The 16,850-nt window shown below is 40.7% G+C and overlaps 1 protein-coding gene across 4 annotated transcripts in view; it reads left to right on the forward strand.

Moving 5' to 3' along the window:
• The window catches only part of CSMD3 (CUB and Sushi multiple domains 3), a 767,725-nt gene that overhangs the window by 443,754 nt on the left and 307,121 nt on the right, over nucleotides 1-16,850 (forward strand). For all 4 annotated transcript variants that reach the window (XM_075415663.1, XM_075415665.1, XM_075415666.1 and 1 more), the window contains one exon: nucleotides 12,435-12,573. In XM_075415663.1, the coding sequence (XP_075271778.1) occupies nucleotides 12,435-12,573 (139 nt within the window). The remainder of the gene's footprint in view (nucleotides 1-12,434; nucleotides 12,574-16,850) is intronic.

Below are 16,850 nucleotides of genomic sequence, written 5' to 3' on the forward strand. Positions count from 1 at the left end.
CCGGTTGGTGGACCCTCTGGTGTTAACCAACCAGGTGGCCTTTGCTAAATGGGTATCCCAATTTTTGAAAGTCCCATTCCCCATTGCTCTCAAAGTGGTTTTTAACAGCCCATTGTACAGCTCGATCTTTCCAGAGGTTGGTGCATGGTAGGGGATGGGATAAACCCACTCGATACTGTGTTCTTTGTCCCAGGTGTCTATGAGGCTGTTGCGAAAGTGAGTTCCGTTGTCCGACTCAATTGTTTCGGGAGAGCCATGTCGCCACAGGACTTGTTTTTCCAGGCCCAGGATGGTATTCCGGGCGGTAGCATGGGGCACAGGGTAGGTTTCCAGCCATCCAGTGGTGGCCTCCACCATTGTGAGCACATAGCGCTTGCCTTGGCGAGTTTGTGGCAGTGTGATGTAGTCAATCTGCCAAGCCTCCCCATATTTATATTTTAGCCATCGTCCTCCATACCACTGAGGCTTTACCCGCTTGGCTTGCTTGATTGCAGTGCATGTTTCACATTCATGGATAACCTGTGCGATGGTGTCCATGGTCAAGTCCACCCCTCGGTCACGAGCCCATCGGAATGTCGCGTCTCTTCCTTGGTGGCCTGAGGTGTCATGGGCCCACCGAGCTATAAAGAGTTCACCCTTATGTTGCCAGTCCACATCCACCTGAGCCACTTCAGTCTTGGCAGCCTGACACACCTGGTGGTTGTTTTGATGTTCCTCAGTGGCCCAGCTCTTAGGGACGTGGGCGTCCATGTGACGGACTTTTACAGCCAACTGCTCCAGCCGGGCAGCAATATCTTGCCACAATGGGGCAGCCCAGATAGGTTTGCCTCTGCGCTGCCAGTTGTTCTTCTTTCATTGCTGCAGCCACCCCCACAAGACATTGGCCACCATCCAGGAGTCAGTGTAAAGATGGAACACTGGCCACTTCTCTCGACTGGCAATGTCTAAAGCCAGCTGGATGGCTTTCACCTCTGCAAACTGGCTGGACTCACCTTCTCCCTCGGCAGTTTCCACGACTTGTCGTGTAGGGCTCCATACAGCAGCCTTCCACCTCCACTGCTTCCCCACAATGCGAGAGGACCCATCCGTGAACAGGGCATACTGTTTCTCTTCTTCTGGCAGCTGGTTATACAGTGGGGCCTCTTCAGCACGTGTCACTTCCTCCTCTGGCGATGCTCCAAAATCTTTGCCTTCTGGCCAGTCCATGATTACCTCCAGAATTCCTGGGCGACTGGGGTTTCCCATTCGGGCGCGCTGGGTGATCAGCGTGACCCACTTACTCCATGTAGCATCGGTGGCATGATGCGTAGAGGGGACCCTCTCTTTGAACATCCAGCCCAGGACCGGCAATCGTGGTGCTAGGAGGAGCTGTGCTTCAGTGCCCACCACTTCTGAAGCAGCTCAAACGCCTTCATATGCTGCCAGAATCTCTTTTTCTGTGGGAGTATAGCGGGCCTTGGTTCCTTTGTATCCCCGGCTCCAAAACCCCAGGGGTCGACCTCAAGTCTCCCCTGGTGCTTTCTGCCAGAAACTCCAGGTTGCGCCATTCTCCCCGGCTGTGATGTAGAGCACGTTTTTAACATCCTGCCCTGACCGTACTGGACCAAGGGCTACGGCATGAACTATCTCCCGTTTAATTTGTTCAAATGCCTGTCGTTGCTCAGGGCCCCATTCAAAATCATTCTTCTTCCGGGTCACATGGTACAGAGGACTTACAATCTGGCTGTAATTTGGGATGTGCATCCTCCAAAAACCCACAACACCCAGGAAGGCCTGTGCTTCCTTTTTGCTGGTTGGTGGAGACATAGCTGCTATTTTGTTGATGACATCCACTGGGATTTGACGGCGCCTGTCCTTCCCTTTCATCCCCAAAAACTGGATCTCTTGAGCAGGTCCCCTGACTTTACTTCGCTTAATGGCGAAATCGGCTTTCAGAAGGATCTGAACTTTTTTCTCCCCTTTCTCAAAAACTTCCTCTGCGGTGTCACCCCATACAATGATGTCATCGATGTACTGCAGATGTTCTGGAGCTTCACCCTTTTCCAGTGCAGTCTGGATTAGTCCACGGCAAATGGTGGGACTGTGTTTCCACCCCTGGGGCAGTCGATTCCAGGTGTACTGGATGCCCCTCCAGGTGAAAGCAAACTGTGGCCTGCACTCTGCTGCCAAAGGGACGGAGAAGAGTGCATTAGCGATGTCAATTGTAGCGTACCACTTGGCTGCCTTTGACTCCAGCTGATACTGAAGTTCTAGCATGTCTGGCACGGCAGCACTCAGCGGTGGTGTGACTTCATTCAGGCCACGGTAGTCTATTGTCAGTCTCCACTCTCCAGTAGATTTTCTCACTGGCCATACGGGACTATTAAAGGGTGAGCGAGTTTTGCTGATCAATCCTTGACTCTCCAGCTGGCGGATCAGCTGATGAATGGGGAGAAGGGAGTCTTGGTTGGTACGATATTGTAGCCGGTGCACCGTTGTGCTCGCGATTGGCACCTGTTGTTCTTCAGCCCTCAGCAGTCCCACAACGGAAGGATCCTCCGAGTGACGAGGCAAAATGGACAGCTATTTAATTTCTTCGATCTCCAAAGCAGCTATTCCAAAAGCCCACCAATACCCCTTTGGGTCCTTGAAATACCCTCTCCTAAGATAGTCTATCCCAAGGATGCACGGAGCCTCGGGGCCAGATACAAAGGGATGCTTCTGCCACTCCTGCCCAGTGAGGCTCACTTCAGCCTCCAATACACTCAGCTCTTGGGACCCCCCTGTCAATCCCAAAATGCAAATGGACTCTGACCCTTTGAAATCTGATGGCATTAAAGTACACTGTGCACCAGTGTCCACTAGAGCTTTATACTCATGTGGATCTGACGTGCCAAGCCACCAAATCCACACCGTCCAATAAACACGGTTGTCCCTTTCCTCCACCTGGCTGGAGGCAGGGCCCCTCTAATCCTGGTCAGAGAATTTGCTGCTCACTTGTGGTAAGAATGACTTGGAGGTCCCTTCCAGAGGATTGGAATCAAGATCAAACTGTCTACCTGGTCTGGAGAGCTGGCTGCTGCAAACTGGAGCGGCATTTTTCCTAACAGAATCCCCTTTGGTGATTATTTTACCTCGCAACTCACACACTCGTGCCTCTATACTTGAGGTGGGTTTTCCATCCCACTTCCTCATGTCCTCTCCGTGGTCATACAGGTAAAACCACAGGGTGCCTCGTGGTGTATAGCCTCTGTATTCTCTCTCCTGAGCAGAGGAATGCTTGCCCGTAATAGCTGAGGTGCTGTCCCATACAGGTGGGGAGTAGGATATGCTCTCTTCGAGTCGCTGGACCTTCTGGGACAATTTCTCCACGGCCGAAACGAGAGAGGAAGAAAGGCTTTCTTCATATTGCCCGAGTCGGACAGCCACCTCATCCACTATTGGTGCCTCCTTACCTTTCCGGTTTACTACTGCCAGTGAGTTGGCATATGAGGATGGTGCGCTCCGCACAAACTTCCTCCACATAGATGCTGTGCGCTGGACTTCATCTGGATCTGTGGGTAACTGCTCATCGTCTGGTTCATGGTAAACCAGCTCCCGCACAGCTAATTCCCTCAGGTACTGAATACCCCTCTCCATATTGGTCCACTTGCCAGGATAACATACAAAATCGTCACTGAAGGGGTACCTCTCCCTCATGCCTGACAGAAGTCTCCTCCAGAGGCTGAGGACTTGTTCCTTCTTCCCAATGGCCTTGTCATTTCCCCTATCCCTGGCCAGAGATCCCAGCTTCTTGGCTTCCTTGCGCTCTAACTCCAAGCTGCTGGCCCCGTTATCTCAGCACCGCAGCAGCCAGGTGACAATGTGCTCGCCTGGGTGGCGGCTGAAATCTTTCCGCATGTGTCGCAGGTCGCTCAGGGACAGGGACCGGGTGATGATCTCTTTCTCTATCTCCCACGATGATCCTGGCTCATCGTCATCCCTCCCGGAGCGATCTGCTCTCTTTGAGTCTTTCTTTAGTTTTACAGGGCCGACTGCTACCGGCACAGGTTGGTCACTGGGCTTAGTCACTGTGACTGTGGCTGGAACTGGAGCTGTAGCAACTGCCATGCCTGCCGGGGGAGCCAGGACAACACCAGTGGCTGCAGCAGCCGTGGTGCCTGTCGGGGGGGCTGTGACTGCCTGCTGGGCTGGAGTGGCTGCTGGCCCGGCTGGGGGGGCAGCGCCAGGCGCTGCCGGTTCGTTTCCCCCCCTTTCCCCTTTGGGGCACTGAATCAGGTTGAACATGGCTCGGTAGGTGTGGGCCAGACCCCAGCACATTGTGTTGATTTGTGTGTCTCTGGAGTTCCCAGGGTGACAGCACACTTTTTGCAGATATTTTACTAGACTGTCTGGATTCTGTATTTGTTCAGGGGTGAGTTTAAAACACACCGGTGGTGCCCACTGCTCTAGACACCTGCCCATGCTGTCCCACACACCCAGACACTCACAGCTATCCCGCCCCGGGGCAGATCTCTGCAGGATGTTCTTAACTACTTGTTTAGCCCTAAACAAAACCTGCAACCCATTCAGGAGGCATAACAATAGAAACCCGCTGCCCTGAGCATCCCACGGGTACTCGAAATTCTCAAAAGCTGTTAGGACCAGCCTGAAGGAGAGGGGGGGGGAAAGAGTGGGGGAAGGCATCCCCTCTGGTTTTCCCCACAGGCTGGGTTCGATTATTAACATATTCTAAGACATAGGATCCGAGGTATGGAAATGACCGCAGTGCCGCATGGAAACACAATCCTAATTTCATGCACATTGATGTTATCAGGTCATAAGTCGACATCGTACAGTACAGTAAAATCATAATCCTGATCCTTTTCCCCGCGATGATGAACAGCACCAGAGGGAACAAGTACAGCAAGTACGGATTCAAAAACCACAGCCATCTGATCAAAGACAGAAACATTTTTACCGGCGACTGTTTAACTAACACAGTAAATGCGTATAATAAATTTTAACAAAATCTAAGAAAGCTGTTTTAACACACGCTGCTCAGCCCTGCTGTTATCCCCACCCCACACTTGGGCACCAAATTAAGTGTTCTGGTTTTGGCTGCAGCCGGAAACAAAAGCGCCATGTCTCTGCCCCTCCCCCCACCGGGGTGCAAAGGAGAATGGAAAGAAAGAGGCAGAAACTGGTGGGTCGGGATAAGGGCAGTTTAACAGAACAGCAAACAAAGGGAACAGTAACAACAACAATACAGAAAAGGGGAATACACAAAACAAACCAGCAGAACAGAACCGCTCTCTCGGACCGCACTGCCGCCGCGCGTTCCCAAGCCGCAAGTGAGTTCCCGCCGCCCCGCCCCTCCCCACCAGAACCCAGCATGATGGCACATGGTATGAAATACCCGGCTCTGTTTGGCCAGGTTGGGGTTGGGTCAGCCCACCCGGCTGTGCCCCTTCCTGGATTCTGGTGAAAATTAACCCTGTCCTGGCCGAACCCAGGACAAGTGTGTATTTGTCCAATTTGAGAAACTGTTTAAAGCAATAATGTTCAGTGCCAGCTATACACCAATAATACTGATCTCTGTATTTCTGAAGTTCAGCACAATCAGTATCATGATTGGCCTCATGAATACCTAGGAGAAAGAGATAACAGAGAAGAAAAACATAAGAAAATCCTCTGTTTTCACTGAATCTTATTTTAGTATATTGAAGGTTTCTATTTTTCAACTTCCATATTTAAATCTCTTGTTTAACTTGTCACTCAAGGTTCTTAAATAATCAGGAAGTCTGGGTTTTTTTTGGTTTTACTAGGCTCTTAAAAATTATTTTCACAGTTTCATATAGAAGATGTTCTTCAAAATACAGCTATTGACTTCCTACTTCAGACAGATGAAAAATTTAAAATCATTTCAGTGCTCAGTGACATTTGCTGATAAAACATTAGATTAAAATAAAGATGTTGATTTCATTTCAGGTCTTCAGCTATGGTATTTACAACCATTTGAGAGTTTTTAGCTATCTGTTGCAGTGCTTATGTTTCTTCTGTCCCCTACGCTGGGGAAGATTATTTTAGCAATTGATCTTCCTATTTATAGAAATTAAATATTTGCTTATATCACACTTCTAAACCACAAAGTTATGTATATTTACTTCACTTGTTTATATTAATCAGTATAAAAATATATCTATATCTTTGCTTTATTAATTGTCTGTATTTTATGATCTCTTCTCCTAAGGGGAAAAAAAAATTAACTCAGTTTCTTGTAACAATTTTTTTTGAACATATATGATTTAATCAGTGATGATATAATCTCTGATTTAAAGTTTGTTACTTTTATTGTTAAATAAAAGCTAAGCTCTTATTTTCACTATGTGGCTGCCTTCCTAACAAAATATGCTTACATTTAATACATGAATGTGACTCCTTATCATACAATTTTCATCCAATTTACTTTCTGTGAACTATTATTGTTTCCTAGATATAAGGTGGGTCAGTCTTCCTAGACAAGATTAGTATAGGCTATAATGCACCTGCTTTATTATAAGGTTCATGGAGCTGTTATACACTGCTAATAAAATATAAGGTTGCATTTTCAATGTTACATTAAAACTTAAATTAAAGGGAATATTTTTAAAAGTCTGTCCATGCACAAGATAATCTGACCCATAGGTGGTCTGAGACTCTAAATGGAACATTTATTGGAATTCTAGAGGTTGGGACACTGATATATTCGAATTAGATGTATTTATCAACTGTAAATTTAGATACATTTTTAAAATTTAGGATAAATTTTGAAGAAGAATGAAAATATTTTTAAGCTAATAATGTAATTTGGTCTGTTGATATGTTCAGAATTTTTAAGGACTGTGTACATATTTGTCTATAACACATAGTCATTTCATGTAAGGTGAAGTTTGCTTGCCCTACGCACACCTCATAATTTAAATATGTCATATATATCAAATCAAAGGCATAAACTCCACGTACTGACTAGGAGACACTGAACGTGACTGTTGTATAGTTGACCACTGCGGAAATGTCAGCTACTACAATACATAGGAGGCAGCCGTTTAATGATAAATGTTCAGATGGGTTGGGTCAGCATACTCTTTTCTCCGGGCAATCCTGACCAGCCTCTGTTGGGGCTTGCTCTCAGCCCTGACCATGTCCCAGGATCCCATTTCAGCTCAGCCTGGTCCTGTGGGTCCCTGCTCCAGGAACGCCACAAGAGTGCTGGTCTCCAGCCCTATTCTCAGTTGATCTCAGCACCTTCATGGGACTTCTTGATTTGACCTCAGACCTAACGCATCAAATTGCATTAATTTGATGGTCACTTGGCTGCCACCATATCTTTTTCCTGTCACCTATCCAGTCCTCCTCACCTTGCTCAGGTGAAGCTGCATGATGCTCTGTTGTTCAGGGCACTAACTCTACATGTGTATATGATCGCCTTTGGCTCCTGGCATCTCTTTTCTAGTAAAGCAGCCCTGCCTTTGCTATTCCCTAATGCATTTGAATTTAGGATTCCTGTCCTTGTGCCTTGCATCCTTCCTGTGTACATGGAGGATTTTCCCATAATCTCTTGTAATAGTATGCTGTTGTACCTGTGCTGCAGCTCTAACCTTGGCCTTCCTGCATAACTCCTGTAATGCTTAATATCCTGCTGTTCTGCAGCATGGGTGATAAGCTCTTGAAAAAAGGTCCTTAAACTATGAATCTACAAGATGTTCAGTGATTAACCTGTACTCCTCAAAGGTTTCTTCATACTCACGTACAGAAATTTTCTGCCTCAACCCCTGCACCTTACTACACAAAGAAATAAACAGACATGACTTTTTGAGAATTACTAGATCAGGTTAAGATGGACTTTCAGTATTTGGCATAGACCATTTTTTGACAAAGAGGTTCTGTTTGATGACAACTTCTACTTATACTATATTTCTAGTGCTTCATTTTTAACATGCTGACAGTGCATATGAATCTACCAGGCAACCATCAGATAGAACTGGAAGAACATGGGCTGAAAATCAGTGTAAAAATGGTCAGGGAAATAATCCTTTGCCAAGAACACTGGATAGTTTTATTTTCTAAAAAGCAAGGCTCTTTAAGATAAGCTCAGTCACCCAACTATTCTGAAGGGAAGGACTCCTGGGTCCAGGAAATCAGCATGTGACAGTGAAAGCAAAATAAAAAATCTATTGTATCTTCCACTGCAGGCATCAGGAAGAACCATATTCAGGGGAAGGGTAAGAAACATTTTTTAAAAATATATAACCCAACAGAAAAATACTCTGCTATTGTTAGATCCCAAATACAAAGAGAAATTGCTCTGAAAGCAAATCAAATGAAATCTTGTAAAGGGTGTTATTTTTCACTCAATATTCATAGGAGTATTTTTGCAAGATAGTTACTTTTTTTGTATTCTAAAGACAGTCTTAAACAGTTTCATGTATATTTTTTGAGAAAATGTTCAAATTTAGCAATACTATATTCCAAGTATGGTAGTACACTTGTTCCAAATAAGACCATCTGGTATTCCTATTCTTGTTGATATATTTTGTAGTTTATAAGCTCCACAAGTATTATGAATATGTATGAGTGGTTATATACCATAAAATATAGCGATGATGAATGCTAGAGAGTTAACCTTCTGATTGCTGAGGTGAATATGAGTTTAAATACCTTATTGTTTGACTGGTACTGTTAGCTGAATGTAGTATGACAAAGGGGATCGTAAGGTCAGAGGTGAGAAACACTGTTTTAAAACACTCAGTGAGGAAAACATTTATTAAAGCTGCATATTTAGAGATATTTTCAACATATTGAATTCTGAACTTTATATAGATTTTAGAAACTCTTTTTTTTTTCCCAGACAGTAGGAGAAAGATACTTCCAGCCAAAGCCGTTCTGTGATTCTGTGATGTGTCAGATGAGATTGCACCTATGTGGAAGAAAATGGCTTTAAGAATTATTTTTAATACTGTGATTTTTATGCTATGATGAAGCAGTCTTTCTTTTTCCTTCTATTAAAACACTCAGTGCAGCAACAGGCAGGTAACAGTGTGTCAGTAAACCAAATAGAAGATCTAGCATTAAGGGTCCCCTTCCCCTGTGCTTGGCTCAGCACTCTTTGAGCTCCTCAAAATATGGAGGATTCAATTTTACTCCATTTGTTTTCTGTCTCATATGATACTGTGCTGTTAAGAACTATTTGACAAATAAATCTTTATTCTCATCCAGGTTGCATCAATGCACACCTATACCACACAACAGACAGTAATGGAAAGAGTGTGATGTAAATGGTTTAAGTTTACTGTCTGCTTTGTGTGATTTAGTACTGTCCACAAAAGGTGCTACCTCCTTCTTCATGGCTGACATTTTGAGGAAGCAATGAATTTTGCTTCTGCCTGCTTGCGTAAGGCACTGAAGAGTTATGTTGCTTGTTTTCTTCTTTGCCTCACATAGAGGACATACAAATAGGTCTGATCAAAAAGATTTTGTGACAGAAATGTTAGTTTTAATGTAAACTTTAATAGCTAATACATTCTGCAGTTTTCATTTTCCATAAAACAGTCAGCAATTTCTGACAATAAACACTTTGTAGGCTGCTCATCATAGGAGACTGTGGTCTTCATGTAATGATTTACTCTTTTATATGTTGCTTTATTGATCATCATGGAAAACGTACTTGTTGTAGAAAAGAAATAAGATATAGCTTATATTTCTCAGGTTCTAAATTATAATCTGGTATGCTAAATAAGGCTTTACAGGTTTATGCTCTTATGGTAGTCGACTGAAAATCAGCTCTTACACTACTACAGTTTTCTTAGCTTTCTTTTTCCTTACAATAGGGCTTATCACCTTATCAGGTGCTTAGCACCTTGCATTTTTTATATCTGGCAGAAAATTTTGGATCGTAGTAATGCTTAGGTCATATTAATAAAGGGCAGAAATGCTTAGGTCATAGTGACATTGTTTAATTTAGGCCTGAGTACATTGTATAAACAATGCATGCCTTACTAAAAATTATGCTCTTGAAGAGGAGCTAACAGACTGATAAAAGGGAAACACCCAGCCCAGAAGGTGCCGAAAGCTGGACGATTGCCAAAGAAACCTGAAGTTACCAAAAGTCTAGGGTAACTAAGAAAAAGATAAAGGCAGCAGGGGGAGATCGTGACCACCAACTCAATTCAGAGCCAAAAAGACTGCACTCCCCCAGCTTGCGAGCACGTGCAGTTATGTAAGGAAGTAGTATACCTTTAAGATAAACATATAATGCAGTGAACCAATCAGAATGTAATGAGTAATTTCTTGGTTTTGTAAGAGTATATAGTCCTTGTGACTCTGCTAAGAGGGGTGTTAGCTTAGTGAAATTATCACCTAGCACCCATATCTGTGCAAATATGCAATAAAGACAATACCTCTGCTCTGTGTGTATATTGGCGTATCACACACTGGGTTAAACAATCCCACTTTTTTGGACAACATTTTTACCAGAGAAAGCTTGTTTAGGTCTCTTTGTAAGACTGCAAGTAATGCTCACTCACGCAAGTCAGAGCAACTGTGAAAAAGCTTTTCTTATAGTATTATTCCTAATGTCCTATTCTATACTTAGAATTCCAGGTAATCAATTCTATTTAAAAAAAAAACATGATAATTTTAAAAACCAACTTACTAACTGTCCCTACTTGCAACAGTTATTACTGAAGTAGTTTGGATTCACTAAAGGACAGCAATTTTCAAGGACTTCAGTGAGTGAAAAAGTTTAGTTAAGAGTCCAGTATTTTACAAATTATTTTGTCCAAGAAATAAGAAATGGAAATTAGTTATTTGGTCGGTAACATTGCAACTCAACGAAAATATATCTTATACTTCTAGAGGAAAATATTATCAGAGATCAGTTGCTTATCTGTGTTGTCTCCTGTTGAGCAAGGAGCCTTTTTTTGGATATATTTTTCTATATAGGTATGTTTAGTGTATTCACATATATGCATAATACATGTATAGAAAGATACATAGATATGGTCTTTTGCAGATGTTTACACTTGTGCTGAACAATGTATGTTCAATTTACCACATGGAATATCCATTACATCCATAAGATGTCCTAGATATTTTACCTTGCTAGAAAAACATTATGATTTGCTACCTATTTTAAAAACTTTAATACTTCCAGTGATGGAATTGCTGCATTTCTGAGATGTCTAGAATTCAAGATAATTCTATTAATTGATTTCTTTATTTAAGGAATATCAGACTTCTATGGAAAACAAACAACAAAAAACATACCAAGAACTCTCACGGTCTTTTTCTCACCCATCCATACCACTGCGGAGAAGAAGGTGTCACGGAAGTGTGATGACACATGCACTTGACTTTACATGCATGTGTAGATCCATCAGACATAATGGGTTTGCATTCATGTATGAGATTAAAAACCTGCATGGAGCTTTGCAGGACTTAAACCTAAAAGATCAGTCCTTCAGCAGTATTGGTCTTGTAGTTCTTATTCTTCCCACCTGTGAGATTATACCATCTTTGGTATAGACTAGCCCTTTCCACAGCCAAAATCAGCACCAGTGAAACATGTTATTACTTCTGAGAATCTCTTTTCTGTCCTATGACTGACTGTCTTGACACTGATCTTCTAGTAGAAACTTCCCTTGTTCTGTCCCAGATTGTTTTCAACTGTTTAAGAAAAATTGTTATCAAAGAAATACTCTTCATCTTTGAAATACCTACCTCTGTGGAGATTATTCCTGTAATTAATGTGACATTAAGCCACTGAAAAACTTCAAATATGATTACGAACAACTTTGATTTTAATTATGTTTTAATACTGTTTTCCTAGCTTACATTTACTTACTATCTCTGAGAGAAAAACTCTGCTTGAAGATGTATATATTACAGTATTTAACATGTATTTGCCAAATGCTTCAAAAATATCAACTAATCTTGTAAGAATGGTAAGTACGTCTTTTTCATGAGTGAGGAATCTAAACTACCAACATGACAGTAAAAACTGTGTGGTATGACAGTGGATCCATGTCAAAGCTAAAATAAAAATTGACTAGTTTCTAGCTTGATACCCAGCTGAATCTTTTGCAAGTTTTTAAAATCTCTCTGCTCACAGTTAAAAGCAGAAGACACTTTTTATAAATCATGTTTTGTTTTATGTCCTTTATTACAGGAAAATACATTGTACCTATAAGAATTCAGTGTAAAAATCTTTGTCAGAACTTATTGAACAGTTTATTTTATCTTTCTATGGTTTTCATTCTGTTGTCTCCATCTAATTCTGAACCCCACAGTCTGTCATCTTCAAAGACTTGTTGCGCCTTCCTGCAAAAGTTATTTTTTAAATTTGTTTAATACAGATGTCCTATATTGAAGTTACAATTATGAATTACATACAATAAGTCTGTATTATTATACATTTCTCTTTGTTTCATTTTTAGCTCCATGTGGTGGACATTTTTCATCTCCCAGTGGAGTAATCCTCTCTCCAGGCTGGCCAGGGTATTATAAAGATTCCTTGAATTGTGAATGGGTGATAGAAGCTGAACCAGGACACTCTATCAAAATTACATTCGAAAGGTCTTGGCTAATATTTTTCTTACTTAATATTTTCCAGTTTTTACCCAGAGCAGGAGTTTGTTAGCTCTGTCATAACATTAATTTGCACTAGGTCTAATATCAAGCAATTGTATTATCAGGTAGGGTTTTCCAAAACACCTTAGTGTCTTCAGAGCATAAATTTTATCTTTAGTGTAATTTCTACTTTGATGCACTGAAAAGCTTTTGAAATTCCTACTCTCTTGCATATGTTTAAGCCTGTCTGGCCTAGTTTAAAAATTTATCTGTTTTTAAAGATGAACATGTTTCATTTGCTTGTAACCAAGTTGCTATGATGAATTATGAAGCAATTGTTTTCTCTCAAACCTTCATAATCTCCGACTGAAAATCTGAATCAACTGCGAAAACTGAACCAAACGCATTTATATTTTTATCCACCATGAATCTTTCACTATCAAATCAGCTGATCTCTTTTGTGAAAGGACTGTGTGCTCTCAAGATCAAATTCCAGTTTCCTCAACTTACTGCAACGTTACACTTTTCCTACATTACTGCCTGTTACTTAGGTCGCTTCCTGATTCCAAGGAGTGAAATGTACCAAGGACCTTAAATTTCTCATGATAGTAAGACATGGACATTTCATTTAGGCTCTTTATGAGAAAGCAAAAGAGAAAATGTAATTTAAAAAATGCTACGTGTTCTACCTGTGCTCAAGGATGCTTTAAATTCTTCTTACTTGTAAAATTTTAATAATTTTAGATGATGATCCAGGAACAAAGGGCCTTTGGTGATCAAAGTTATCGTGCACAAATATCATGCAAGTACTTTTCAGTTGCTATTTATGCAGCATATTTTGACTACTCCTGGTCAAATTCAACTCAAAAGAGAAGATATTGCTTCCTTTTAATACAGTTCAAACGTTGTTTTTAGCAGGATATGAAAATTGCCGTCTTTTCTGACATAAAATTCTCATTGTGAGAAGTTTGTTTAAAATTTTTCTCTAGTACTGTAGTTTACATTATAATAAAGTGTTCTAGTCTTCCAAAATCCCTAGTGGTGTGCATCAGCTTAAATGAAGCTTTACCATTTTTTTTCTAAAATACAAAAGAAAAGTGAATAACACTGTCTTGCAGAGTTCAATCAAATTCATATTCATTTGAAATTAAAAAAAAATCATTAGTTTTACTCATTGTCTTGTAAATAAAAAAGAAAAATAAAATTTTGGGAACTTTCATTGACTCAAGATTTTAAAAAAATAGTTTCAAATAATTTATTATTTCATTTTCAACTATACATTTGATGTAGACAGTCATTTCAAAGTGAAAAGCATTTGCCTTTATATATGCAAATTTCTGTGTCATCTGGATTTTCTTCCTTTGCACCTGAGTTTCATTAAATTTGGCAGTGTCTTGTGTACACTTTTTGTTTGTAATTCATTAACACCTTGTCATAGAATTGCACTACCTCTGTTACTGTTGTAGGTAAGATTGATAAGAACAAGATGGCTCTCCAGATCACAGAAAGAGCTCCTACACTTTTTATAACCTAATCTCATTATGACATTATGACACTTCTTGTTCCATTGTTGCTTGTTCTTGATACTCTTGTCACTTGCCATAAATTTGACTGATATGCATATTGCTCAGATGCAACAAGGAGAATCCGGAGATGCCCTGCTTACTTATATCTGTGTGTATGCTTATGTGTTTCTGTGCATGAACACGTGCAAAAATACATCTATATCTGTTCACATAAATGCACTTAGATAAATAAATACATGTTTGGATGTAAATAAAAATTTTTTACATAAACCAAATAATGAAATAAATCTCCACAGTGTACTGAAAGCAAACTTTTTGTAAACTATTACTATTATTTTTTTTACTTAGACTTTTATTATTTTTCACAACATTTAAATATGCATTCTGAGACATACATACAATAGCTTCTTTTTAAAGACACATTCTAGTCTGACTGTCCTTGTTTTGCTCCTTCTGCTTGCAAATCTTCAGCTTGACTTATCTTAAAACAGAAGGTTAACTTTGTTGAAATATATACATTTAAAACTACAGCCAAATGGCTTTCCCATTTAATTAAAAGAAAAACCAACTCATATTTCTACCCATTCTTTACATTTCACCTTTGCCCTGAAAAACAAAGAAATACTTTTCTAGCCTTTATTGGTGCAAATACTGACTTCATCAATGTGTGTAGTTATTTGAAAGGATTTTTTTTTTGGTTTCTTGGTCAGTGTAAAACATTTGTAGTACATGTCTAGAATGTTTAGATCCTTTCTTCTTCCATATTCTAGAAGGAAGGGAACAGTTCTTACTAATACACATTTCCTGCAGGGTGACACCTTCACATTACATCAGTTTCTCACTTGCACAGCAGTTTATTTCCTTTTAATCTCCAGTCTTCTTATCATCCTGGGGCTCCATTGAAGAAAGCATGGCCAGCAGGTCGAGGGAGACAATTCTGTTCCTAGCTCGAGCAGGTCCAGAGGAGGGCCGCAAAGGTGATCAGAGCGATGGAACATCTCCTCTGTGAGGGCAAGCTGAGAGAGTTAGGGTCGTTCATTGCAGAGAAGAGGAGGCTCCAGCGAGATCTTATAGTAGTCTTCCAGTACTTCCAGGAGGCCTACAGGAAAGCTGGAGTGGGAGTTTTTACAAGGGCAGGTAGTGATAGGACAAGGGGTAATCCTTTAAGCTGAAAGAAGGTATATTTAGATTAGATATAAGCAGGAAATTCTTTGCTATGAGGCTGGTGAGGCACCTGAACTGATGGTGCAGAGAAGTTGTGGCTGCCCTCTCCCTGGCAGTCTTCAAGGCCAGGTGGGTGGGGCTTTGAGCATACTGGTCTAGTGGAAGGTGTCCCTGCCCATGGCAGGGGACTTGGAACTACATGATCTTTAAGGTCCCTTCCAACCCAAGCCATTTTATGAATCTATGATTCTCTCTTATGACATTCCATATTATGAGGTACTGCATTCTATGACAGTGTGCTGAAGTGTTCCTGTGCCATGGAGCCAGAGACATAGGAGAAAAGATAGAGATCTGCAGACAAAATAAATAATAACTACCAATTTTTGTGCTTTGAAAGGTTTCTTAACCACTTTTTCATATTTTGTTTGATGATCGTGCATGTATAGCACAATGAGTTTACTCCTTTTGTACAGGCATAGCTATGACAGATAATATGTTGAATTTTTTTTATAAATCAGTAGCATTTTAGGCTCAACTGATATGATAGAAGTGAAATGTGAGTGCCATTCTTCTTTGTAATGAAGTGTTTATCATGAAGCCTAATTATCAGTATTTAAATACTAGGGATGTTAATCAGCAAACTACTGACTGGAGTACTAGTCACACTTGATTAATGAGTATACACTGTACAGCAGGATATTCTACCCATATACTGACACTGCACTGAGTTGATAGGGTGCCTGTTAGAAACAAAGGTGCCTGTTGTAAATATTAAAGCAGCTCTGTCTGTTTGAACAAGATGAAAAAGTGTGTGTCACCTCCAGCGTTAAAGTTTGTTTTACTCCGATGTGTTTGAAATGAATTTTTATGAGTCCTCCATAAGAACAGACCTCACATAGTAATGAAGCCATTCAGGTTAATTTAAGAACAGTGACTAGTTAAGTAGGAAAGAACATTGGAGTGGTCTTACATATACACAAAGCATTTTTATTCAGTTTCCTATAAATCTGTACTGCTTTCTTACACCAGTGAATAATCAGGGGATATGTAAATACGTTCGATAAGTCACTTTTCTCAGCCAAACGACAAAGCAAAGGCATTTTACATAATCCCCTCTTCAAATTTCTTTCAGCTCATGTCACTGAAAAACTGTCCTCACTTTTTTTATTATGCACTCACTTACTTTTTTCATCTCCATATTTTTCTGCTCTTTGCTGGTGTCATATCTATTCTTTGAGCAATGAGTACTTATGAGAAGATTTCTGTTATGTCATTGGAGACTCAATTTCATCATGTCTTGACTGACCTGATAGTTGCTTTGCATTTATGAGGTCAATGCTGTTCTACACTTTCTGTCTTAAGTATGATTTTGATAAAGGAACTAAGAAAACACAGCAAGACTAAAAGACCTGTTTCCAAAATTGCCTCTGTTTTGTATGGATTAATGGGAAAAACAAGTACTGGAAAAAGGAAGTTATTGCCTAGTAGCTTTTCACCAACATATCATTGTGAGTTTATGTGGCATCTGGTGAAACAAGAAATTTTCAGTTCTCCTGCTTCTAGGCTGATCTTGCTCCATTTCCATAACTCCTT

This window comes from Opisthocomus hoazin, chromosome 3 (assembly GCF_030867145.1).
Source record: "Opisthocomus hoazin isolate bOpiHoa1 chromosome 3, bOpiHoa1.hap1, whole genome shotgun sequence".
NCBI lineage: Eukaryota > Metazoa > Chordata > Aves > Opisthocomiformes > Opisthocomidae > Opisthocomus > Opisthocomus hoazin.